At 46.6% G+C, this 27,318-nt stretch overlaps 1 protein-coding gene across 1 annotated transcript in view; it reads left to right on the forward strand.

Moving 5' to 3' along the window:
- Positions 1–2,220: 2,220 nt before the first annotated feature.
- trpm5 (transient receptor potential cation channel, subfamily M, member 5) overlaps positions 2,221–27,318 on the forward strand; it is a gene marked incomplete at both ends in the record, with an annotated part of 60,218 nt that continues 35,120 nt past the window's right edge. The window contains 16 exons of the mRNA XM_084437282.1: positions 2,221–2,325; positions 9,049–9,116; positions 10,098–10,254; positions 10,514–10,694; positions 10,850–11,016; positions 11,301–11,478; positions 17,122–17,186; positions 17,862–18,047; positions 18,174–18,273; positions 18,515–18,633; positions 18,792–19,121; positions 19,292–19,435; positions 19,790–19,913; positions 20,244–20,389; positions 23,534–23,646; positions 23,823–23,921. Coding sequence (XP_084293408.1) covers positions 2,221–2,325; positions 9,049–9,116; positions 10,098–10,254; positions 10,514–10,694; positions 10,850–11,016; positions 11,301–11,478; positions 17,122–17,186; positions 17,862–18,047; positions 18,174–18,273; positions 18,515–18,633; positions 18,792–19,121; positions 19,292–19,435; positions 19,790–19,913; positions 20,244–20,389; positions 23,534–23,646; positions 23,823–23,921 — 2,282 coding nt within the window. The remainder of the gene's footprint in view (positions 2,326–9,048; positions 9,117–10,097; positions 10,255–10,513; positions 10,695–10,849; positions 11,017–11,300; positions 11,479–17,121; positions 17,187–17,861; positions 18,048–18,173; positions 18,274–18,514; positions 18,634–18,791; positions 19,122–19,291; positions 19,436–19,789; positions 19,914–20,243; positions 20,390–23,533; positions 23,647–23,822; positions 23,922–27,318) is intronic.

Consider the following 27,318-nt stretch of genomic DNA (forward strand, 5'->3'; position numbering starts at 1 on the left):
TTGTAAAAGTATCCTCCACATGCAAGAACGTGTGTTTGTTGACCAAACCGATGTTGACGTTTGTGATGTCAAAAAAAAACAATATCCAATCACATTTGCTCTGAATCAAGATCTTTTTTTTTTCTTTCAATCTTCATAATGCTGTGGTCACAGCCATTCTCAGGAATGGTTTACTTTCACCTATTAAATAAATATAATTATAATTCACCCAGTGAGTTAGATCTCCATGAAAGTGTGGGCAACCCTGTCATAATGTAAGAAAATAGGTCCTAATGATGTGTGAGTTTGTAATGCAGCTTTGTGACCTTCAAATACACATTAATTCATACTACAGTAGTTTACATTATATTATATTTATATTACATCAAGCCTAATTGTGCCATGATCATTAGATTTTATGTAGATGTTATCATTAGGGTTCAAGCACCGAAGGTGCGTAACCCTATTGTAATTGTTGGCATTCTTACTATTTTCCTTGATGCCCTTGAATAACTCTTGAAGTCCTCAACCAAAAATGTGTAACTCGGCATGTCGCAACTACAGACCATGAGTAACTACGCCATAAAGACTCACCATGATTCACCCATAGGTGGCGCTATAATAAGCAATTTAGCGCACAATGCTGCCATGTCCACCCCGATTGACGAAAATGCATGAAACTTGGTAGACGTATGTCTTACATCACTTACATGGTCAGTAGCCTACAGGCGCTGATGGTGAGCGTGCAGGCGGGATGGGAGTACATTATGCACTATGTACAAAGCCATGCCCATCACGCTTTCATCGTATTTTCATTGATGTTATAACTCAAATGTGCTGTAATAGTATGGCCTGTTGATGTGCTTTTTGCTGCGCTCGCTTGTTGCTGCGCTCGCTCACTTGTTGCTGCGTGTGCTCGTTGCTGCACTCATTCGTTGCAGCGTGCGCTCATTTGTTGCAGCATGGTCGCTTGAAGCTTGACCCCGTATAGCCGCTTGCAGCTTTAATTATTACTGATTTTGTATAGTGATCAGCAACCAATGGACTAATCAAATGGAAGTTACTGCACCCCTTATTATTTGCAGACAATGCAAAGGCAGAGTAACGTCCAAATAAGGATCAAAGGACAAGTTTGAATTAAATATCTTTCAGTCGAGATTACTTAAGTCAATATTGACCCATTTATTTTGCATGCAGCAAATACAGCATATGACATTTTGGCGGTGTGCTCTGTTCGGGGGACCCCCTGCCTTCTACAGCATGTGGAAAGCACGATAGTAGGGAGAGGCGAAATCTAGATGTTCCCCCCCTCTGGGCCAGCTTGGCTCAGAGTGCCGGAAGAGGGATCGGCCTCGATTTAGCCCCCTGCCTCTATGATGATCAGAGTGGGCCGCGATCAGGAAGTCGCTCGAAGGTAACTCAGAACACTAAGACTGTCAAAGAGAGCCATAGGGGGACTGCTGTACATTATATCAATCAATCAATCAATCAAAGCTTTATTTGTATAGCGCATTTCATACCCAGAGGCAACACAATGCGCTTTACAGAGAACAAGGGAGATGGGCATACGACCCACCTCTACATATTCCAGAGGGAACCAAAAAAACAGTATCACCCGGGGGCCAGATAAGTGAGCTGTAAAAATTCTTCCCTGACCCCTCTCAACAAGGCGATCGAGTAAGCTCCTGGAGTATGTTTGATTTGATATTATAGGCCCCGGCATCCACGGGCCGGCGCTTCATGGAGTTCCGGAGGAGTACAGCCTAAAGCCACTGCCTCCATGGCGACTGGAGGGACCGCTAGGATGGCCCTTCAGAGATGTTTCGGCCCACGATCACCATGGAGAGCCACAGAGACTAAACAAGTCGAGTTCCCAGGTTTCCACTATCAACTTACTTATGTTGCCCTAGAGTTATCATAACTATCAAGTTATCAAGTTTCTTGTCTTTGAATTTGAGAGGTTAACATGTTTTTGGAATGATTTTTCACAGTGCCCACCCACATCCATTGTATGACCAAAACGGTGGTAGAGCAATTATCAGACTTTCTCAAAAGTGCTAGTTTTGTCAACTTTTTGATCTGAACCATTGTATATGATCATAAGTAACCTTAAAACAGGGCTAAACATGATTTTTCCCTTTACTACTCCTTTAAGAGAGTGCTCTAATCTCAGCTTGTTACCTGTATAAAAGACACCTGTCCACAGAAGCAATCAATCAATCAGATTCCGAACTCGCCACCATGGCCAAGACCAAAGAGCTGTCCAAGGACGTCAGGGACAAGATTGTAGACCTGCACCAGGCTGGAATGGGCTACAAGACCATCAGCAAGCAGCTTGGTGAGAAGGTGACAACAGTTGGTGTGATAATTCGCAAATGGAAGAAACACAAAATAACAGGGAGCTGAATCTTCGAGTTGTCAAACGTCAGCCTCTAAGCCTTAAGGACTTGGAGAGGACCTGCAAAGAGGAGTGGGACAAAATCCCTCCTGAGATGTGATGTTTGCAAACCTGGTGGCCAACTAGAAGAAACATCTGACCTCTGATTGCCGACAAGGGTTAGTAGTAGTACAGTAGTAATATTTTGCAAAGGGGTCAACTACTTATTTCATTCATTAACATGCAAATCAATTTATAACTTTTTTGTGATGCGTTTTCTGGACCTTTTTTGTTATTCTGTCTCTCACTGTTAAAATAAACCTACCATTAAAATTATAAACTGATCATTTCTTTGTCAGTGGGCAAACATACAAAATCAGCAGGGGATCAAATAATAAGTAAAGTCAGGGGGCAGGATATGCAATTCCACATTACAAGATGAAAACAGTGGCATAGACTTAAATGGATTAACAAATGCAGATGTACAATATAAAATGCATAATCACCTGTGATAATATATAGTGGTCTCAATGTATAGCCTACAATTACAAAAACAGAAAGCGCACTACAGACAGCCATACTAAGAGCATAGAATACATACACCAATAAGGAATGGGATAATTAAATACAATTATTTAGAAGAAGAAAATATATACCTTCAACATCAAACCCGAAAGGCCATCATAAAAATCTAGAGCTCAACTTCATATCGGGTGGATGGGGGTGTTACAAGACTGTTCCGATACCCATATTTTAAGATTTACAGTATTTGACCTAGCTAGTAATCCTTTTTGCTGTGCCATGTCCCTATTAGAAATGTAAGCATTAACCTAGTGTTATTATAAATCACAAGATATAATATCTAACACATATTTTTTAAATCCCTATGTTCGGATTCAACACAGCTAGAAAATCCAGGAAGGACCACAAGACACAACAAACCTGTTCTTATCCACCATTTCAGAGAGACCTTTTTTCCCCTTAGAGCATACTGTACATGGCCCTGATGAGACTTTTGCGGTGCAGTTGCTGATAATATGCAAAGGCCATTGGGCTCAGCATGGTTTGTAATTGGTTAGGGTGGGAGTTAGGGCGTGGCTCACCTGTTTGCCACTTCTGCTGGTTTCAAGGGCTCATATGGAGCCAGTTAGCCTCAGGGCACAGGCAGAAGACGAGGGCAGAATCGACTGAAAGAAGAAACAGCCATGCCAGAGCAACAAGACACACCTCTGGTAAGTTGAATGTCTTTGGGCCACACTGTATACCTCACTTACTATGGCACTGGACAGAATAGTGGATATATCCTATAATAGGACATGTACTTAAACTTAAACTGTACATACCACCATGAAGCCTTTGAGACTTTGAGACGTTACTATGATAAAATAATGTAGATAGGTAAGTAGTACTTATACTAAAAGGGGAAATTGTGTTGTTACAGTAGCACTATATAAGAAGCACAATCACGATTTAGTACAAATGTAAACACAAATGTACAGTAGATATAAAATATACGATAATTATATTGGGAGAATGTGTTTGTGTGTTTATGGTCAGCTATTGTACATGCCTTTTGTTTTCTCAGCCAGTATGGCTTCTTAGGAGAATAACAGACTATTGCAAGTATAGCAAAGAATGATAATACAGCTAATATAGATGTATGAACAGAATTATCATCTTAAAGTGAGCTTGCAACAGTCACACATCTCACATCAGGCCCATAGAAATCGACCCACTTTACCAATCCATAGTCTGACTCACCGGATGAAGGGTTTGGGGATAAGCCTTGTCATTCGTTTATTACTGGCCAATCAGTGGCAACGGATCTGAATCCTAGCAGATCAGATTCAACCCAGCAAACACACAACGTCAGGGAGACGTTCAGATCATGTCTTAATAACGTCCGTCGGTCCAGAACCCCGTTTGTACGTCTGCTGGACCCCTCAATATTCAAACGTCTGGCTTGGACCCCTCTAAGACGTCTGCGGACGTGCAAAATGGGTTCAATATCTGAACGTAAAAAAAAATCATTCATTCTGGCTCCTAATTGGATGTCTTTGGACGTCCGAAAAAGACAAAAAAGACATCTAAAAGATGTCTTTTAGACATGTCTTTGCTCAGTGGGAAGACTATGAGAAACAACAACAACCTAACCAAGACCATTGTGATTGTTCAAAGAAATACAGTGCTTTTTTCCCTTTATCCCCGAATGGTAATGAGTCCAGCCAGACCTTTCTCCAGCGCTGTCACGGCATAAACACAGTGTGGAGAGAGGTCTGGCAATGAGAGACTGCCCAATCCACCATAAATGTAGGGTTAGACTCTTTCTGTCATAGGGTTCGTATTGGACTTGCTGAACTGACCAGACACTATTTAGCAAAATACAAGGTCCACTTTCCATTGAGTCATTTTAAAAAGCATTGATTCATAATAACAACAGAATAAGCCAAGCCATTGAGAGGCTCTATTGGACACTGAGATTTAAAGCGTATTGTAAATGCAACTGGTTTATTCACAACTGCAGGATAACGTTTGGTCAGGAGCACTCCACCCGGCTGTCAGGCTGGTGTATTGTGGCCTTTAAACTATTGACCAATGACTTTCTGACCTACTGTACTTAAATCTCCATGGTTGCTTATCTTAATTATTTCAGCTTAGAAGACAGAAGCTGTATGCTCCCATATTGAAAAACTCATAGAAACATAGAACAGAACCATTTTTTTCCTCGCCCTGCTTAGAGCATATGGTATTTAAGCTTTATGAACACACTGTGTAGTCCATAGGAAAACCGAACCAGGGCATAGACACCTGAGTAGTCACTCACAAGACTTGTGGTCCCTACTCTCCCTGTAAACCTGCATGCAAATGCTCATGTTTGCATAGGAGATGGATGGATCCCTCACTCACCCAACCCGGCCTTGCAGTCAAATGAAGCACTCCTCAACGCATTGCTCACTTATACATAAGCAGTGAATACGACCAAACTAATGCAGCCAACAACATGTCTTTGTCCTTTACCTGTGCAAACATATTTCATTAAGCATTGCGAGACCAAATGTGGTAATACGGATTGTCTCCCTTGGTCTTTTCGAGAGCATGCCTTCTGTGTTCATCATCAGGTCATCAATTTCAAGGTGTTCAAGTCCCCACAAAGGCAAATTACCACTGCTGACCAAAGTTTATGACTCAAATGCAAATTGATAATCGCTATCAATAGGGAAAAAACCATTCAATTTACATTTGAGTCATTTAGCAGACATGTCACTTATCCAGAGGCACACTCAATAGAGACATTAGGGGGGAGCTACATGGTAGCAATCTTAAAAACATGGTTCAATTTTCAATCTCAAAACAGTTAACTAATTAATAAGCTAATAGAGTAGGCCCATTAGGAGAAGACACTTTTTCTGACTGTAAAAGGTTGAATCAATACTGGAAATTATTGTAGTCATTAGTCCATACTTGCAGTGCTTCAACATGCTCTCATGCCACCCAAAGGTGCACCCATCTCTCATGCCCAAGGTGCACCCTTTCTCTTTGTCTTTAGTTTTAGTAATGAAACTAGAAAGTATGTGAGGAGAAAATGAAAATGTGAGTTGGGCTAGCTGCTGCAGCTGTATGTAACAGCTACTGCTAGTACTACTATGGACCGGGCAATCTCCATGCACCCACCGGCGAAGACAGTGTGTCGCTAGCCCACTCAGGGGCTGAATTGTGGGGTCTGTGGCATAGACAGTGGCGTGGTGGCGAGACTCCGCCCCCTCAGGTCAGAGCCGGTTGGGGACAGTGTTCCCCTCTCCGGGCCACCTACCTGCCCACTTCGGTGAAGACCGTGTGTCTCTAGCCCACTCAGGGGCTGAGTTGTGGGGCCCGTGGCATGGACAGTGACGTGGTGGTGAGACTCCGCCCCCTCAGGTCAGAGCCAGTTGGGGGCAGTGCAATGACCTTCGGGCAATCTCCATGCACCCACCTGTGAAGACCGTGTGTCTCTAGCCCACTCAGGGGCTTAGTTGTGGGTTCCGTGGTGTGGATAGTGGTGTGGTGGGGAGGCTCCACCCCATCAGGTCAGAGCCAGTCATGAACAGTGTACCCCTCTACGGGCCAACCACCTGCCCCCACCGGTGAAGACCGTGTGTCTCTAGGCCACTCAGGGACTGAATTGTGGGGCCCGTGGCGTGGTGGCGAGACTCTGCCCCCTCAGGTCAGAGCCAGTCGGTGACAGTGTACCCCTCTCTGGGCCTCCTACCTGACTCCACTGGTGAAGACCGTGTGTCTCTAGCCCACTCAGGGGCTGAGTTGTGGGGCCCGTGGCGTGGATAGTGGCGAGACTCTGCCCCCTCGGATCACAGTGGGTCAAGGGCAGTGCAGTGGCCACCGGGTAATCTCCATGCACCCACCGGTGAAGACCGTGTGTCTCTAGTTCACTCAAAGGCTGAGTTGAGGAGTCCGTGGCGTGGTTAGTGGCGTGATGACGAAAGAGCGCAACGGAGAGCCTTGGATACTTAGATTACATCTAATCTGTATGATTCTTCTAAAGGTAGAAATATAATGCTACAGTAGTCATAGAAGGGTGTCTGTACCTTTAAAGGAGTAGTAAAGGTAAAATATCAAAAATCTGAATACATCCGCGCAAGAGCTTAACATCATGAACATTTTAACGTTTGAATGAAGTTTCTAGCACAATCATACAAGTATGAAGAGGTTATAAAGCGGCACAAAAACTGAGGAGAATAATAAGAAAGAAAGAAAGAAAGAAAGAAAGAAAGAAAGAAAGAAAGAAAGAAAGAAAGAAAGAAAGAAATAGTGAGAATATCACAAGTTGGGCTAGCTTCTACAAGCTAGCCCACCTAAATACTTCAATTCCAATTCCATTTCAAGTGTAGGTAACATTTCTCTTGGCCTTAATTTGTATTCGCATTTCAATAGGACAACATAATAGGATGTGCAAAAGTCTGTTCAAGTGCCAGCTCTTTTGTAGCACCTTGTGCTTATGATCGATTCTGGATGACCCTGATCGTTAAGATAACAAGTGCACAGTAAACATGTTGTCCGCCAGCCATGATGCACATTCCTTTGTGGCAATGATGGAGTGGAAAGATGGCATTTATTTTTGAATTAATATGATACACTACTAGTACTAATCTATGAGACCCCTAACATGTAAAACAATGAGTAAACACGCCAGGATTATTTTCTTTTATCTAAACTCTGGATTTGAACAGTAGAAGTGTCCCTCAGTAGACCAGTGGTAGCCAACATGGTGCCCGAGTGGCGCTGTGGCGCACGCAAGCCACGTTCGGAAATAAGTTATTATCCCCCCCCCCTCTTTTCCCTCCCTCAACCCTTCTTTCAGTAAGCTAACTACAAGATAACTTGACTAAGACGAAATAATGGCAGAAAAACGAAAGAAAAAACAATACCACTTCAATGCAGTGTGGGAGGAACGGTTCTTTTTCACAAATGTGAAAGACAAGAGTGTATGTCTCATTTGTGGGGCATCTGTGGCAACGGCGAAGCGTCAGCGTCAATGTGCTTGCACATTTTTTGGCCAAGCACAAGAAGTCTTTTTCAGATGGTGATATACTGAAGTGAGCGATGACAGTGATTGCAGACACATTATTTAAAGACGAGAAGCATGGGCCAGAAGTAATCGCTCTCTCCGACGTGCAACTGGGGGCGTACGATCACTAGAAGAGTGTCAGCTATGTCAGACAACTTGACAGAGCAGCTGGACCGAGACCTGAGTACTTGTCGTTGGTTTAGTATCCAATGCGACGAGTCCGTGGACACTAGCAGTACGGCACAACTATTGGTACAGTGTGAGAATACTGTGATTGTACTGGAAAATACCAGCATAAGATGAGAATACTGTGATTGTACTGAAAAATACCAGCATAAACTGGGAATACTGATTGCACTGAAAAATACCAGCATAAGCTGAGAATACTGTGATTGTACTGAAAAATACCAGCATAAGCTGAGAATACTGTGATTGTACTCAAAAATACCATAATCAACTGAGAATACTGATTGCACTGAAAAATACCAGCATAAGATGAGAATACTGTGATTGTACTGAAAAATAATACTAGATAAACTGAGAATACTGTGATTGCACTGAAAAAGAATACCAGATAAGCTGAGGATGCTGTGAAAATGGAAATTGATGGATGAAATGGATGATTAACAGAAATAAAATTGCACTTGAAAATATATATATACGTGTGTGTTCCAATGATCGCTTGGTAAACATTATTAATGTTTGTGAGGAATCATTACCAGTAGTTAATAATGAGCACGGGTGGGTCACCGGGTGGGGGACAACAAATGAGCAACAGTGTCATTGTCTCTGGATAAGAGTTTCCACTTGATGACGTAATGTAATGAAAATGCAGTTAAATAAATTGTACTTGTGTATGTCTAATTCATTACCCACATAATATATTTACACTGCCTTATGCTTACTACTGTACAACCCATCTTTACATTTAGTCTGGATTGTTAATGAGCTAAACATGCTTAGTCAGAGAGGATGCTTTTTGCATGAGAAGCGACACATGAAAATTCCAACTACTTTGCATAGACCAAAGCCCTTAAAGATGCCTTATACCTGTCAGTAGCCTCTGAAGCCAAGGTGACTGATAATGGGTTTACCTGTGGCTGTAATATCATACATGCATGTTTGTCAACAGGGGGTGATTCATGAGCAGAGACAATGTCCACGATGTGGGGAGATACTGGAAGTGTCACAGGAGCACAGGTGAGTTGTGTGTTTGTATGTGTTAATGGACTGGATTTCACCTGAAGTGAACCAAAACTGACTCATAAACTAAACGAGTGATCTCTAAAGCAGTGATCACAATTGAACATGTTGAGGCCCCATACATGCTCACTGTGATTGCAGTTTGACAAAGACTATAGTCAAACACTATTGGATATAGGCAAGTGCATAGGCACAATAGTCACATGGTGGTATTTCGCTTGGTAGTCAGTGGAGGAGCATACGATGTAGGGGTGGATTCATTGAATGAAGCAGCGAAGGTGTGTCTTTCCTGAGCCAGTCAGATGTGCCACAGTAAAATGTACTTATTCTATTCATATTTCTTTTATTTATTATTGACTGCCTATGTGAGGAGGAGGAGACGGTGCTTTGTGTACCATGAAAGTGTTCAAATATCTTTATTTGAGTCCCATGAAATGTAAACACGATTGGTAAGTTCAAATAAATCATTTAAATTGTGTGTGTGTGTGTGTGTGTGTGTGTGTGTGTGTGTGTGTGTGTGTGTGTGTGTGTGTGTGTGTGTGAGAGAGAGAGAGAGAGAGATGTAATGCACCTGTCTTGTGGAAAACAACCATAGAATGTTGTCCTTCATTGACTTCATCAGCAATGGTGGGACAAACTCCCAACACATGGCCATAGGTTTATCTCAATGTCTTTGTTCCACCCAGATTCCCCCACAAAATCGTACAAAGAGTATTCATATTGTGTGAAATGAGAATTTGAAGCCACACATTGCAGTCATGTCAACAACCATGTCAACAGGGGCAAGAAATATTCCTCACAAGTTCACTCCCTTGTGTCAGATTTTCAGTACTGTTTTTGCGGTACTGACTGAGTCTGGGGCTAGAATGGAATTGACCCCCAAGTAACCCTTAATGGAAATGACTTAGTCTACAATAACATTGACCTAATGGTGGTGATATTCTTGATGAATAAGTATTCATACTGTGTGTATGACAGTGTTCTGTTGGACTGCCACTGCCGCTCTCCGCTGGACCAGGCTCTGAAGAGTGTGGGCCGAAGCCTGGGAGTCCGGGTGGACAGAAAGCCGGACGAGTGGGCAGCAGGCAGGGTGGGGGACATAGACTTCATCGGCCCTAGCAGAACAAGGGGCAAGGTAAAACAAAATGCATCAGGGATTTGATTTGACCTCGGACACATACCGCTAGTTTCAGGAGGATTCCCTGTTTCTTTGTCTTTTATAATCTGGCCGTGGCTGGATGAGAAAATATAGAAATGTGAGATTTCTGATAATTTGTTCTTTTCTTATCCTGTCCTGTTTTCTTGTCTTGTTATGAGAAGTTAGACATTTTACTGTACCACTGCGGTTGGGTACCACAAGTATTCTTGTGACACTTGTGACTTATTTCCTCCAGTTTGTGAGGGCTCACAGTTCTACAGACCCAGTGCTCATTTACCAGATGCTAACGGATCAGTGGGGCCTTGCACCTCCACACCTGGTGGTGGCGCTAGTGGGCGGAGACGAATTAGCTCAGATGAAGCCCTGGCTTAGGGACACTGTGAGGAAAGGACTGGTGAAGGCTGCACAGAGCACAGGTGTGACCTATGCGTTGACACGCGCACGCACACACACACACGCACACAGATTGACAGGTGCATACACTCCTAACACGCAAGCATACAGTATTTCGAAAACGCACCCACATTCACTTCACACTCTCCACCAAACAGCCAATAAAATCTTTGTACAGGAGCATGGATACTGACCAGCGGCCTTCGCTTTGGCATCACCAAGCACCTGGGCCAGGCAGTCCGGGACCACTCCCTGGCCAGCACCTCCTCTAAGGTCCGAGTGGTGGCCATTGGTATCGCCCCCTGGAACATGATCCACAACAGAGAGGCACTGCTTACTGTTAAGGTCATGAAGAATATGGTTCATCTTGTCCATGTCAATTTGTGTTTTATAATTAAAATTGTTAAGTCAAATTACCATTATGTATGGGTTTGTTGTACCCAAAATAACATTCAATTTGTTGTGAAAGCTTAAAAATTTAAACCAATGAATTATCCAAAGCAACAACAGTAATTGCATTTTTGTGACTGCCATTCACTGTGTCTCAAACTTCTAACATTGTTTGAGGTAAATCTCATACTGTGTTATGTCCTTTGTCTGTGTTTCCACACGTTTGTATGCTTCTTTAGCCAAATGAGCCTGCTGTGTATGTGCCCCAGGATTTGCCTCATGGAACAGTCTACTCTCTGGACTGTCATCATTCCCACTTTGTCCTGGTGGATGAAGACCCACACCGACCAGGGACCACCAGCGAGATGTGGGTTAAACTGCTCAAACACATCTCCCTGCAACGCACAGGCTATGGCGGTAAGCTGTCTGTTCATTTTCATGAACTGTTAACTTCCACCTATTGTGAATTATGGCGCATTCATGTTCCAAATTTTATCTTACTATCTTATCTTACTTATCATACAACAGCTAGTTCTGACTGCACATTGTGATGGCCAAGAGCCATTCAGAGCCATGCCAATAACCACCAGAAACCAATGGTTCTATTTCGCGGAGCTTCGCCCCATAGGGGGGGCTTCGCTCCTAGTGGTTTACCCCATTGCCTAGGCAACGTAGGCCGAATATGAATATGAAAAATTGAATGCATCTGTCAGCCAATCAGGTACAGGTGCCTTACTCACTAAAATGTATAAAAGAGAGCAAAACCCATCAAACTGCTCCCAAAATATTTCAGCGAGCAGAGATATTGACTGAGTGTGAAGATTACCTCAAGAATGAAGAAAGCGGTCAGCAACCTGGAAGCGGTGGGACTGGGAGACATTCCAGCCCCACCAAAAGCCCTTCTAAGGGCTCAGTGTTGCTGCCGGAAGCTCAACCCCAAGATGGACCAGCAGGATTTGTGCTTCGTCTACCTCGGGGCTCAGCATGCGAGGGATGGTCTGCTAGTGCCTCGCCCTTGCGCGCTGTGCTACCTCCTGCCATAGAGAGGCGGTATCGTGCTGCATTCTTTGCTGAGGAAGTTCCTCTGCCCCCCAGGGACTCCCTCTCTATGGCCACCTCCGGTTCGGAGTCCGACTCTGATGGAGAAGACGAGGAGGAGGGGAGAGGCGCTGTCGGTTTGATCGTCCGGCCCCCTCCCAGGTGTCTGACCCCGAGGACTCTGACGGTTTGTTGGACCGTTCTGAGAGTCCCGGGTTAGGGCGCCGGGGATCTGTGAACGGGAGCTTTATGCTGTCCTTCCACCGGGAGTTTCCCCGTATCCTGGAAAGGGCGGCGACTCACGTTAGCATCCCCCTACCACCGGAGCCGGTCGAGGAGGAGCTGCCTGGGTGGAGCCTCTCCTACTTCGGGGATCGGCAGGCGAAGAAGGGGAGGAGGCTGCTCCCTGCGATGGAGAAGGCTGCTCCCCACGATGGAGAAGGCTGCTCCCCGCGATGGAGAAGGCTGCTCCCCGCGATGGAGAAGGCTGCTCTCCGCGATGGAGAAGGCTGCTCCCCGCGATGCCCTGCATGTAGTCCTTCATTGAGGGATCGTGGGAACAGCCTCTCACAGCGAAGACGCCTGTGAAATCCTTTCTCCACGCCACCCAAGTGGTCGGGCTTGAGAGGGATATCTCGCAGGGAACCCCGCCCCTCGAGCACTCGCTGGCATCCCACCTGGTCCCGGGGGCGGTCTCATGGGCGTCCACCAGGAAAGCACAGTTACCTGGGGCCAAGGACAGGGCGACTGTGGCATTTGCGGAGAAAATTTACATGCTGAATGTCCAGTCTGCAGCAGCCATCTCCTCCATCGCCATCCTGGACACCTCCATCGCCAAGATGACGGAGGGACATGGCCCGCTGACCGCCGATCAGACGACAGAGATCGCCAAGAACATCGGTGCGGCTCTCCAGCTCTGTCAGACGGCGGCAGCTTGCGCAGGACGGGGCATGGCAAACTCCGTCATGCAGCAGTGACACCTGTGGTTCGGCTTGACCGGCATGAAGGAGGCGGATAACATGGTGCTTCTCAACGCCCCGATCTGCCGCACTGGACTGTTCGGGTCCTCCGTGGGCCTGGCACTGGAGCGTTTTGGGAAGCTGGAGGAGGACCAGAAGCTGCTGTCCAAGCACCTCGCTGTTCCCCACGCCAAGGCAACGACGGCGCGCGCTCCCACTCAGGGGCAGCACCAGCATTCGGCGTCTCATTGCCGTGACAGGAGGGAGAGAGCGAGAGTGTCCAGGTCAGAGGCAGCGTCTACCTCCCGACCGGCGCATCCATCTCAACAGCCCACTGCTCAGCGCACTCAAATGGCGCCCAGTCCGCCGCTGTTCGCCGTGCTGGCCCGTCTGTCATGCAATGACAATTAACGGAGATGTCGGACTGTTCTCCCTCTGTCCCCTCCGTCCCATGTTAGGGACGATGAGGGCATCTTTAGGGACAAGTCAAATAAAGTTTCTCTTTTGCACTACGTCGGTGGTCATGAGTCTTTGTCTGATGATAAACAGTCTGCATCTCATGTTGTTACAGTACCTCAGTGGTTGACCGCTCTCTAACCTCGGGTATAGCTAGCCTACATAGTATTGCTTTAGCGTACTTTGATAGGCAGGGAGAGAAAGGTTGTACTATGAGCAGGGCAAGGTCCAGCAGGTCGGTTCTTGGGGTGTACTGTAATAGAAGATCAGAGTGCTTCGGCCGCATCGTCTAGGATCTTGCTCGATTCGGAGCCGGTGTCTCATGAGCGGAGCTCTGCGGGGATTACCGCGATGCCGAGTTTCTCTGGTCAGCACCACAACCCGGCATGTCACCCACTGGCATCGGGGCTAGCTAGCCTACCTACGAAAGGATAAGCTAGCCTACAGGGGTTGGAGAAGAATAAGGTATCAGACTGCATAACAGGGTCCAGCAGTTCGGTACTGCCCTGCAGCGGCGACTGTATTAAGTGGTTTGCTCTCGCTAGATCCAGCATCACGGAGGCACGATTCTTCTGGGATCCCCTCTGATGCTGGGAGAACCTAGCCGACGCGATCCACATCAGAGGGTTTCCCTAGCCAGGAGTGTGTGAGGGTTTGCTGAGGCTCAGGTTACAACATTGCTAACCGACACCCACGCCCCCCCCCGCGCACCGGGCGGGATACCTTCTGCTCCCTTTCAGAGAGGGCCCGCCCTGGGCTGTGCCTCCGCTTGCTCAGCGGCGTGCGTGGAGGCTGTGCTCGATCCGCTGCGGTGGCAGGGAGTCAGAGTGCTAGCCTACCTAGACGACTTATTGGTTACTTACCAGTGATAGCGATGGAGTCATCTCTTGAGTCTGCGGTTTGCCATCAATTGGGAAAAGAGCGCGCCATGTCCATCTCAGCAGGCTGTTTACCTGGGTCTCAGTTTTGGACACGGTCACCATGAGAGCGTCCCCGTCAGATCCAAGGAGAGAGGCGCTAGCGCTGGCTCTCCACCGCTTTCGTCCGACAGTCGCAGTCACTGCGTTGTCGGTGATGCGGTTGCTGGGTCTCATGTCGGCGGCTCATGTGGTGGTTCCGTTGGGTCTGCTTCACATGAGGAGCATCCAACAGTGGTTTGCTTGGTTGCGTCTGGACGCGGTCAGGCACAGATGCCGCTTGGTGGTGATATCGAGGTCACTGGGGCAGACCTAAACTATTGGAGAGACCCACGCATAAGGCGCAGGGGGTCCCAATGGGCAGGCCGTAGGAGGAAGGGGGGGGGGGGCTCTCGGGGGAGAGGCGACACATCAACCTCCTGGAACTCAAGACTGTTTTGTTGGTTCTGCAGCACTTCGCACCCCTGGTAGGGGGGTGCGATGTGTTGGTGCGCTCGGACAACCAGACCACGGTAGCTTACATCAACTGGCAGGGGGGTGTTCGTTCGCCAGTTCTGCACCGCATCACGGTAGCATTGTGGCAGTGGGCGCGCATGAATCTCTGATCCTTGGCGGCACATTCCAGGCCATCTGAATGTCTGAGCGGACCTGATGTCTCGGGGGGGTCCGCGTCAGGACGAGTGGTGGTTGCACCCGCAGATTATGTCACAACTGTGGGAGCGTTTCGGAGAGACCGAGGTGGATCTGTTTGCCTCACAAGTGAATGTGCACTGACACCTTTGGTTCTCCATGAACCAGCGGGACGAGCCCCCTCTGGGAGTGGACGCGTTCGCTCACACTCTGTGGCCGAGAGCAATTACTGTATGCTTTCCCCCCGATAGCGGCTATTCCACCGCAGTTAACCAGGGTACGGTCAGAGGGGCTGTCAGTTATCATGATAGCACTGGACCAACCCGGGACGCGTTGGTTTGCGGAGATGGTGGTGATGGTGTCGGGAGACCCACGGCACCTGCCATATCAGCGGGATGCGCTGTCTCAGACGGCGGGGGCAATCTGCTCACCGCCGGTGCTGGGACAGCCTCTGATGGCTTGGCTACTGAGAGGCGGAGATTAGCCCGTATGGGCCTCTCCGCTGGTGTGATCAGTACCATCCAGTGCGCGGGACAGTTCCACTTCTAAGCTTTATGCTGGGAAGTGGGCGGCTTTTACGTGTTGGTGTGTGAATGAGAGAGTCGACCCAGAGTGCTGTCTGGTAGTCGATTCTTTTTATTTCTACAGCACCTGCTGGAAATGGAATTGTCGGCATCCACTATTAGAGTGTATGCGTCAACTATTTCTGCTTGTCATGAGGGTTTCGCCAAGACTACAGTTTTCACGCATCCCTTGGTGAGGCGTTTTTTGTTGGCCACCAGGAGGCTTAGGCCTATGGTCAGAGCCACAGTGCAGCAGTGGGACCTGTCCTTGGTGCTGAATGCGCTCTGTGAGCTGCCATTCGAGCCTTTGGAACAGGTGTCACTCAAGTGGCTGTCGATGAAGATGGCGCTACTCCTTGCCTTGGTCTCGGTTAAGCGCGTCTCACCATCACCGGTGATTTCAGCAATGCGGTGTTACGTCCTAACCCATCCTTTTTGCCGAAGCTGCCCTCCGGTTTTCCTGGCAGGTGGATACGGCTGTTATCTCCACATCCCCTTTGGGTTATGTGTGGGATTGCTGTGGTCGTAATTGACTTGTGTGAAGGACCTAGTAGGCTAGAGTTACCATGCAAAACCGCCGCCCTACCTAGTCTTGTTCTCAGCGCATCTCTTACCCCGCCCTTCAGTGCACTGATAGTGGCGGGTGGGTCGGGGCCTGTGTATCATGGCATTGTAAGGTTATAATGCTTGTGTTACTGTAGCGCCGTGGCCTCTTAGCCATGCCGGGTTTGATGTCCCGTCGGGATGTCAGGCTCAGCAGAGGTACAAAGGGCATCGCTCGCTCCCCCTAAACCACTAGGAGCGAAGCCCCCCTATGGGGCGAAGCTCCGCGAAATAGAACGATAGTTACCTATTGTAACTCCAGTTCTATGAGTGGAGCATATCCCCATAGGGCTTCGGGCCCTGCTGATCCTCATTCTAGCTCGCTGAAATTTTCAGATTTTGGGAGCAGTTTGATGAGTTTTGCTCTCTTTTATACATTTTAGAGAGTAAGGCACCTGTACCTGATAGGCAGACAGATGTGTTAAATTTTTCATAATCATATTCAGTCTGCGTTGCCTAGGCAACAGGGTAAACCACTGGGAGTGAAGCCCCTCTATGGGGCTACGCTCCACTCATAGAACTGGAGTGACAATAGGTAACTATCGTTAAATCACCAGTGAACGCTGTCAGCTGCATTGTTGCTATAGCAACGGTAAACAAGTCGGGCCTGTTTCGGATTGCAAAAGGCTGAAACCAACGCAGTTTAGCGAAATTGAACACAAGCCCACCATTTTCAAAAAATTATTATTATAATGCCAGTGCAGAGCTGTTGTATAAAAGCAATAACACACTTGAGGTCGTGCTTTGCCGTGGTCGTGCTTGTGTGTTATTGTAAAAAAAAAAAAAATGATGATAGAATAAAAGGGAAACTTCCTTCATGTATGTCAATGGGAGATTTTAATGAAAAATAATCAGTACTGAGGTCTAAGTAATTGATTCTCTGCATCTTCACAGGTACAGGAAATTTTGAGATCCCAGTTCTATGTCTGCTAGTGCATGGAGAACCTAGGATCCTACAGGTATTCAACAGATGCATATATACTCTTAATGTTAAGGCTAAATCTGTGTGATTCTGATTCGTTTTTGATAACACTTAATCTAACAATTCAAAAGAGAATGGACAGTGTGTAAAAATCCAAAGAGGTCATTCACAATTGTAAGGTTTACTAAGCAGGAGAGTATAGCAAGCCCCTTTCTGTCATCAATGGCGTCATGTCTAGGGGATGATTCAGTCACCAGCACTAACACCTCTCCCGTTCCTCCCTAGACTAAACCTGTACCTAAGAAACGGAGCTTGCTCTTGCATCCAGAAATAGATAATTAACAAACAGGCATTCTTCTCTCCCCAATGTGAACACCTGGCACCTGGCTCTCTCCTCCAGCTCTCACAGGCAGCCCCCCCCCTGCCCCCGTGGGTGCTGTCCTCAGTCGCAGCTGGAGTTTGTTCCGTTTAGAGTTTCAAGAGTCTTTTCTCTAAGATTGACTCACTGGATAAATGTCCCTTTACTGCATCCAAACAATGATTTATCCCAGAAGGATACTCCCCCCAGTCCAGACATATAATAATATAATTTGTATTTCAAAACAAATGCATGGTGTTCTCTTGTGCTGTTAGCTGACTAAACTAGCCATAGAGATGAATAATACAGTACATTATATTAATGTCATGAAACCAAACCTCTTCATTTCTTCAGAGGATGTATAAAGGCATTGGGAATGCTACACCCTGGCTGATACTCGCAGGGTCCGGGGGTGTCGCTGACATCCTGGTCACACTGATGAACAGGGGCAACTGGGATGTGGAAATCGTGCAGGAACTATTGTTGGAGACATTTCCCACCGTGCGCCACAGCACTGACATCACCAACTGGGCCAAGCTTGTGAGTTTAGAGAAGCATGGATAGACACAGTCTGTGTACCATGTTGATAGGAAATGGTTTCTGAATAGCTGAAGCTATTGGCTTGTGCAAAATGTTTACACATGCTGATGTTGGCCTGCAATTTAGATTCAGAAGATAATGGAAAATGGCCACCTACTGACTGTCCACGACCCAGAACAGGAGAGTTCTGAGCTGGATACGGTCATCCTCAAAGCTCTGGTGAAAGGTATGAGCAAATATACTGTATATATCCAGTCAAAAACATTTATAAATCAAACTTTGTTTACAATTACAAGTTGGTCAATGGTCAGTGGGTCAGTTTGTTATGTTGAGTTATGCAATTAAGAATTGAGCTTATAAAAGACTAGTAACAAATTTAAATGCCATTGCTTCTTTGTCCACCACATCTTTACACCTTTGCTCTGACCACCTTTGCTTGACCCCACTTTGTGACATCTGTGTGCCAGCCTGTAAAAGCCAGAGCCAGGAGGCGCAGGACTTCCTGGATGAGCTGAAGCTGGCGGTGGCCTGGAACAGGGTGGACATCGCCAAGAGTGAAATCTTCAACTCTGACGTGGAGTGGAGGGTGAGAGACAGATATCTATCTGGTTACTACTTTGAGGATCAATATAACATTGATGGCATTGTGAAGATTACCATGTCATTTTGGCTGTGTATGTATTTTAAAAACCTAAAATGAATTTGATCAGTCATCAGTATACCATGGGTCAATTACTTCTGTAGGCGTGTGACCTGGAGGAAGCGATGATGGACGCACTGGTCAATGACAAGCCTGACTTTGTGCGCCTCTTCGTGGACAATGGTGTGAACCTGGGAGAGTTCCTGACCTACGGGCGTCTGCAGGAGCTCTACAGCTCTGTGTCAGAGAAGAGCCTCCTCCATGCCCTCCTCCTCAAAAAGCACCAGGAGAAGCAGGTCCTGCGGGGCTCTCCCGGGCACAGCTATGCAGAACAGGGAGACCGGCGAGCCCGCTTCACCCTGCACGAGGTGTCCAAAGTGCTGAAGGACTTCCTGCATGACTCCTGCAAAGGCTTCTACCAGAAGCTGCCTACGGTGGGTATATACAGTTGTGATGTGGGTCATGGTTATAGAACCAGGTCCTAACAGTTTTTTGGTTTCTTTTAAACATTACAGTTCCAGCCCCAAGATGTGGAAATAGTACCATCAGTTAGGTATGCGTGTCCGCTATGTTGATCCATACTGTACATGTCTGTCTCCTTCAGGAGAGGGTAGGTAAGGGCAGACTCTTTCACAACCAGAAGAATCCCGCAGAGCTGGAGGAACGAAGTGAACACCCTTGGAGAGACCTGTTTCTGTGGGCTGTACTCCAGAACCGACAACAGATGGCCAACTACTTCTGGGCCATGGTCAGTCAGTCCACTCACTCACTCATTCACAGAGCCAATAATCTTATCTTAAACAGTATTATTCAAATGAAGGTCAGACAGGCACGGTCTAGTTTTACTGGAGTGTTAATACTGGCAGTTGAAAAGCAAACATACACAGAGGAAGATAAGTGTGATTAAGAGCAAGGTTATGGTGAACATAATATTCTGGGCATTTGCATAACCAAGTGAAACACAATTGACAATTGACAGCTGACAGAGATGCACACACGTTTAACTTCACATACTCATAGACACGCACCTGGACACAAACACATACACACACACACACACACACAGAGAAACAAACCCACGCCCTCTCTCTCTGTGCGTCAGGGTCCGGAGGCGGTGGCGGCGGCGCTGGCGGGCTGTAAGATCCTGAAGGAGATGGCTCGTCTGGAGTCAGAGGCCGAGTCTGCTCGCAGCATGAAAGAGGCCAAGTATGAGCAGTTTGCGCTGGGTGAGACACTAGGGAACACACACACACACACACACACACACACACACTACATAAGAAGAAGAAAGTGACTAATCTACGCCACCATTTTGTACAGGTAAGGTCTTCTAAGAGCCATAAAAATACAGCTCAGTCAATAATACAGGCTCTTTTCAAGAAAAATATAGAGTGCCTCCTTCTACACATGAATCACACTGTCACAATATTGTGCATTCTTGTCAGATTATTGTAATGTTCTCATTATATTCATAAGTACAGCCTACATCCCTTGATTAAATCAGGAATAGTAGTGTGACATCTGATGGGTTTGGTCTGAAACATCTATTACTGCAGATCTGTTTGGAGAGTGTTATTCTAACAGTGAGGACCGGGCCTACGCTCTTCTGGTGAGGAGAACTCACTGCTGGAGCAAAACCACCGTCCTCAACCTGGCCACCGAGGCAGATGCTAAAGGCTTCTTCGCCCATGATGGAGTACAGGTGAGATGTGTGATGGAGTACAGGTGAGATGTGTGATGGAGTACAGGTGATGGAGTACAGGTGAGATGTGTGATGGAGTACAGGTGATGGAGTACAGGTGAGATGTGTGATGGAGTACAGGTGAGATGTGTGATGGAGTACAGGTGAGATGTGTGATGGAGTACTGGTGAGATGTATGACGTGAAAGATAGACAAACCTGCCCCACCTAGGTACCTGCACAAAGGTCTCCGGGCCTTTCTGTGCGGAGTTTGAATGTTCTCCCCGTGTTCACAAGGGTTTCCTTCCAAAGAACCCAAAAAGCATGCAAAAGAACAGATGCTCTTCAGTCTGGTCCCTGACCAGAACTTGGACTAAGCACTTGGACTTGGTCCCATGAACGATGGCTGGAGGAGGACGGCTTGGGATGGGATGAATGCAGGGAAAAATTTCCATCGGCGGCCCCCGAAAGTTGCATGTGTGTGCTGTGTTGCTGCTCACTATATGTAATGTGTGTGTGTGGTGGAATAAAAAAAAAACTCACCCCTGAGATAGCATATAGAATGGCACATTGGATTTATCCCACCAAATATCCAGACAAGAGTACAGGCAGTCTGTGTGTGTGTGTGTGTGTGTGTGTGTGTGTGTGTGTGTGTGTGTGTGTGTGTGTGTGTGTGGTGTGTGTGTGTGTGTAGTCATTACCACTGCAATACCTCGTCCTACCTTGTGGTGATAGCCGCAGCAGTGGCAGCGGCGGTAAAAATAGATAAATTACAACCCGCAACCACGAGGGGCAGTAGAGATCTGCTACAGGGGCAGTAGAACTGCTACAGTGTAGTAGGCTACTAGGCTTCTCTGAGAAGCTGGTTGCTGTCGCTTATAATGTATGTTTCTTAGTTTGACCAGTCTGAATTGCAGACTGCTTTTTTGGATAAGCTACAGCAGAGACAGTAGCCTACATACAATTGGTTATATATTTATCATTTTACCAACTGATCAGACTTCAATCATTCATCAATTTAGATTTAAACCCGGAAACTCAGCAATCCCTCATTTTCAACCCCTATTCAATTCAGGACACAGATTGGATCATAATGAAAACGACAGACCGCACTTTTTTGCAGAAAATATCAGTTGTTTGTTTCTGTGCATCGCAGCTGGCAGAACTTATTTTTAAATCCGCCTCTATATATGTCTCGCCCTTAATATCATCCAATATCATTCAAACTTCACAAGTTCTGAGGAGAGACAGAAGGGGAGAGTGCACGCTCACTACTGCAGTTAATAGGCCTTGCGCCTCCCTAGTCTTGCATAGCCAGACCTATCTCCACACTTCGTTTACGCTGTGCCAGCGCCAGAGACAGTCCTGGCTGGACATATTAGCTACCATTCTGCAATAGGGGGGGGGGGAAACAGTAGCGCCGAATCGCCGGTAGAAGAAGACAGTCGATGCGCTGTGGATATTAGACATTTAAGTGTACAAATTTGCCTTTTATTTGAAAGGTGGGGGACTACAAACTGTAGCGACCTCGGAGAAAAGGCTTTCATCTTTCCAACGATGTGTTTACTTTGGTGATTAACAAAACGGTTTTGTCACTCGGACGAGCGGGCCGATGAAGCGCTTTCATAGGTAAATTGCATTGAGAGTAACAGGGCGTTATCTGTAGGATATCGCCCTGTGGGCCAGGTTTCCCAGAAGCTTCTTTCGTTAAGAGGCTCTTTAGCCCATTCAGTTGACCAATCAGAGAGCTTGCCCAGACCAGTTGACCAATCAGAACGCTCTAAATGAATGGCCCAAGAGCCTCTTAACGAAAGAAGCTTCTGGGAAACCTGTATAGGCGAGTATGAACATTTTGTATGGATCCACACCTCCGATCAGACGTATTTTTTCTTCGTATCGTGATGAAGCCATACTGCACTCAGCTACATTAGTGGAAGTGTGTGTGCTAACGCCCACTCTGACTCTGAGGCGACAGCGTCACCAATTCTTTACTAAAAACGTAAATGTACAAAACCAGATAATTTTTGGTAATAACACTGTAGATTAATGTGTAACTGAAAATGTCCTCTAAACAATTCCGGTATTCAAATCCAACGGCGTTATGTTTTTTTGTTTTTTTTTACTGGGTTGCAAACTTTGACAATAGCCCTGCAATTCCTGGCTCAACAGAATGTGTGGCGTAACGCCCGAAGCTAGCCTACCCCACTCAGAATAACGTTGGTACAGTAATATGGAATTCTCATACAATGACGAGGCGTCGCCAAGCAATGTTTTCAGGGCGGCACTTCACAGAATTCATAGTGATGATTTGTGGTCGTTTTTATATAACTACCTATGCACATAACAAGCTCAAAATATGTATAGGTAGACTCTATGATATGTAAATGTAGGAGAGTCGGTTACTTTCCCATTGCAGTTTAAAATGTCGCTAGCACAAGCCCAGAAATCAGTCTTGTCACTGCGTTTGGGCGTTACAACCACCACTCCAGAGTGCAGGCGTTATTATATACATATATACGCTAGCTGGTGCCCCGACTTCAAAGATACTTCCGGGGTTTACAATTTGTATCGGAGCTCAGGATTGGGGGACGGCGTCACATCCCAGTTGAATGCGTTCCTGAAACAAAACACAAAACCCTAACTACTGTAATTCATTTCAATTTCTAACTTCAATAATAATGTGTTGTCTTCGTTTTGATTATAGACTATGATAATATACACAATATACAATACGAGGTACAAAATACACAATATAATACAAAGAATACACTAGTTTGAGCTATAGGCAGTTATAGGCTACTTCCTGCCGAATTGAGTTTGCTTGCTCAACGACGCCTTCTGGCGGCTATTGTGCAACATTGAAAAAGGGGGTGGTCTGGAGTGGTCCGAACACTCCTCTAAAACTTTGCTGCCGTTGCTGCTCTCACCACGAGGTAGGACAAAGTGTTGCAGTTGTATTAACCGTAGGTGGATTTACAGGATTGTGGATTGTGTGGATTATTGGGCCCTCTGGTGCACTGCATATTCATCCTACAGTAATACGTGCACGCTAGTGTTCAGTCTTTACAAAACATCCTTAAGTAGTTCATGACATAAGAGGAGGCATGCTTACAATGGGTATGGATAGGTTATTAACATATTGGCAATATGTTTTTTTTTCCTTCAGGCTATGCTCACTAAGATTTGGTGGGGGACGATGAAAACAGACACAGCCATCTCCAAACTGGTGGTGTCCTTCTTCTGCCCTCCTCTCATCTGGACCAACCTCATCAAGTTCAGGTGACCAGGAATAACACAGTGGTCCATGTCCTGCTATGATAGCGTCATGTGTATATATTAAGTGAAACACTGAATTTGCAATTAAGAATCTAAATTACAACATGATGAAATTGTTTATATGTGCTTGTGTGTGTGTGCATGTTAAGGCATGTGATCATGCTTTGTGTGTGTTTCAGTGAAGAGGAGTTGGACAGTCGTGGTGGGGGAGAGCAGTTTGCAGAACTGGACAGTCTGGACACAGAGAAGGCTCTTCTGCTGACAGATGAAGACGCTTTGTGAGTCTTCAGCCAAATCACACATTTGCACCTTGATTCACACTGGCCTGCATTTAACAGAATGCCATGTAATTGAAGAGAATTGGAAAACTAGAAAAGGGTGCTCAGAGAGCACAGGGCTCTGCCCACACATACATGATGTTGGTGTAACAACATTTGAAGTGGTTAAACTCACTCCTCAGTATACATTTCAGTGGTATCAGGTATGCCAGAGCCAGCCAAGTACTGCACACACGAGACACTGCCACCTCGCGTGCAGCACACTCACATTTTTGGGTGGTGCGCTTTCAAAGCAGGTCCTGACGGGAGGTTTCTAGGCCCCAGAAGGTCCCTTGAGCAGTGGCATTTTATGTTTAAAAAAACACACACAAAAACAAAGTAAACAGGAAAACTACAGAAGCCTGCACTGCAAAACTGTGCATTGCACTTAGAAATTATACCTCCACAGGAAAACTCCTGCTCTCTCTCTCTCTCTCACATACATATACACACACACACACACACACACCTTGGCTTCACTGCGGCCGTCAGCATCAACTTTCACTGTCACTATCACTGTGACATTCTACCGTCAAAAATCAAGAAATAAATCTCGGCAATTCTCTAATGTCGGATGCAGGCGTCGAACACAACGCAGCAGCTGCAGTGGACCCGCTGTCATTAATTACAATGGATTCATTTCCTCAGCGTCTGACAGTTGATAGTTGACGCTGACGGACGCAGTGGACCCAAGACGACATACAGTACATCTGGAAAGAACTCACACCTCCTCACTTTTTCCCCATTTTGTTATGCTACAGCCATATTCAAAATGGATTCAAATCTTTTTCTCATCAATATACACACAATAACCCACAATGAGAAAGTGAAAAAAGTTGTTTATACATGTTGCCAATGTATTAAAAATAAAAACAGATTGTAAATCCGTCGCCCTAACCACTCAGCTACTGGGAAGTATAGGAAACCTAGCAGAAGACCTAACATGAAGTTAAGAGGAATGGGCAGCGAGACACTGCAGGTGAATAGGGTAAAAAATGTAACTAATAGATATCACAATGAACTATCCCCAGTTGATTACTTACATCATAACAAAGAAAAAATGTATTGCAAGTTTTCTAAGATTTTATGTTTAAATATGCAAATTAGTCATTACCTCATTAAATATGCACTAATTTTCATATATTTGTATGTATGACTAAATCTGAACATTGGATGAAGCCAGATTCAAAATTATTGTTTCATTATGTAGACACATTACTGTATGTCTTTTTATCACCCCATAAATCAGAAAATACTGTCTACAGTCATAAACCAGGCCAGGTCCACCTGGCTTATGTGCGTGGCTGGCTTGTTTCTGTTCAGGACTGGTAGGACGGAAGCTAGTCATGCCACTGAAATAGCTGTGAATTGAAATGACATTGTCGCCTGGACACATCAGTGTCTGGACACATAATTTCCAATGCTTCCAATGCTAATTTAGCACAATAAGAGCAGGATAGCTAGTTAGCTCATGAGCTCACAACAACTAGCAGCAGGTGTTTGTGGCGTGGATAGTGGCGTGGTGGTGAGACTCTGCCCCATCGTGTCTGTGTTGGTCGGGTACACGTCACTGACCTCCGGGCAATCACTGCACCCACGGGTGATGACTGTGTGTCTCTAGCTCACTCAAGGGCTGGGTTGTGGGGTCCATAGCTTGGATAGTGGTGTGGTGGCGAGACTCAGCCCCCTAAGGTCAGAGCAGGTCGGGAGCAGTGCATTGACCTCCCGGCAATCTCCATGCACCCACCATTGAAGAATGTGTGCCTCTAGCCCAATCAAGGACCGAGTTGTGGATTCCGTGGCGTGGTGGCGAGGCTCCACCCCCTTGGGTTATAGCCAGTTGGGGACAGTGTATCCCTCTCCAGGCTACCCACCGGAGAAGACCATGTGTCTCTAGCCTACTTGGGCTGAGTTCTGTGGTCCATGGCGTGGATAGTGGCATGGTGGCAAGACTCCGCCCCCTCGGACCTGAGCTGGTCGGCAACACTGCAGTGACCTCCGGACAATCTCTATGCACCCCCCAGTGAAGACCGTGTGTCTCTAGCTCATTCAGGGGCTTAGTTGTAGGGTCTGGCGTGGATAGTGGCGTGGTGGCGAGACTCCGCCCCCTCATGTCTGAGTTGGTCGGCAACGCTGCAGTGACCTCCGGACAATCTCTATGCACCCACCAGTGAAGATTGTGTGTCTCTAGCTCACTCAGAGGCTTAGTTGTGGGGTCTTTGGCATGGATATTGGCGTGGTGGTAAGACTCCGCCCCCTCGGGTCAGAGGCAGTGGGGGGCAGGTCAGTGATTGCCAGGCCATCCCCATACACCCCTCATTGGAGACCGTGTGTCTATAGCCAACTCTGGGGCCGAGCAGTAACTGTGGAGGTGTTGTATGGAAGTTGAGGTGAAAAGCAGTAGCTGTGAGAAGCAGTAGGTGTTTGGTATAAGTACTGCTAATACTACACTCAACAAGGAACACAGTCTATCTAAGCCTATAGCTGCCCTCCCGCGGCCAAAAACGGTAAATGCAGTCCCTCTTGTGGTAGCAACATAGAACTGCAGGTTCTGGGACCACTGCCTCTTGTGGTAGCAACATAGAACTGCAGGTCAACAACGGGACGGAGGAAGCCAGGGAGGGAGTGACCTGTAGCTCAGTTGGTAGAGCGGGTTGTTCAATGATCGAAGGATCAGCGGTTCGAATCCCAGCTCTGACTGTCCACATGTCGAAGTGTCCTTGAGAAAGACACCTAACCCCAAATTGCTCCCAATGAGCAGGTTAGCACCTTGCATGGCAGCTGCCGCCATTGGTGTGTGAATGTGTGTGTGAATGGATGAATGAGAGGCCATTGTAAAGCGCTTTGAGTGCCGCTAAGGTGGAAAGCGCTATATAAGTGCAGTCCATTTAGCATTTACCATCTATAATTGGCACACACCCTCTGGTCTCCTTTTTTGAATTTTGGGACCACCACACCAGTCTGCCACTCCTTTGGCACTGACCCGGACTTCTACGCAATGTTAAAGAGGCGTGTCAACCAAGACAGCCCCTCAACAGCCAGCGCCTTCAGCATTTCTGGATGGATCTCATCAGTCCCTGGGGCTTTGCCACTGTGGAGTTGTTTGACTACCTCAGTGACCTCCTTCAGGAAAATTGACGATGACCCCCCATCATCAGCTCTGCCTCGATCGTAGAGGGTGGATTAGTCGGGTTCAGGAGTTCCTCAAAGTGCTCCTTCCAATGCTCAACAACCTCCTCAGTTGAGGTCAGCAGTGTCCCCTCCTTGCTGTATACAGCTTGGATGGTCCCCCGCTTTCCCTTCCTGAGGTGTCTGATGGTCTTCCAGAAACACTTTGGTGCTGACCGAAAGTCCTTCT

Source organism: Borostomias antarcticus (assembly GCF_949987555.1).
Source record: "Borostomias antarcticus genome assembly, chromosome: 4".
Lineage (NCBI taxonomy): Eukaryota > Metazoa > Chordata > Actinopteri > Stomiiformes > Stomiidae > Borostomias > Borostomias antarcticus.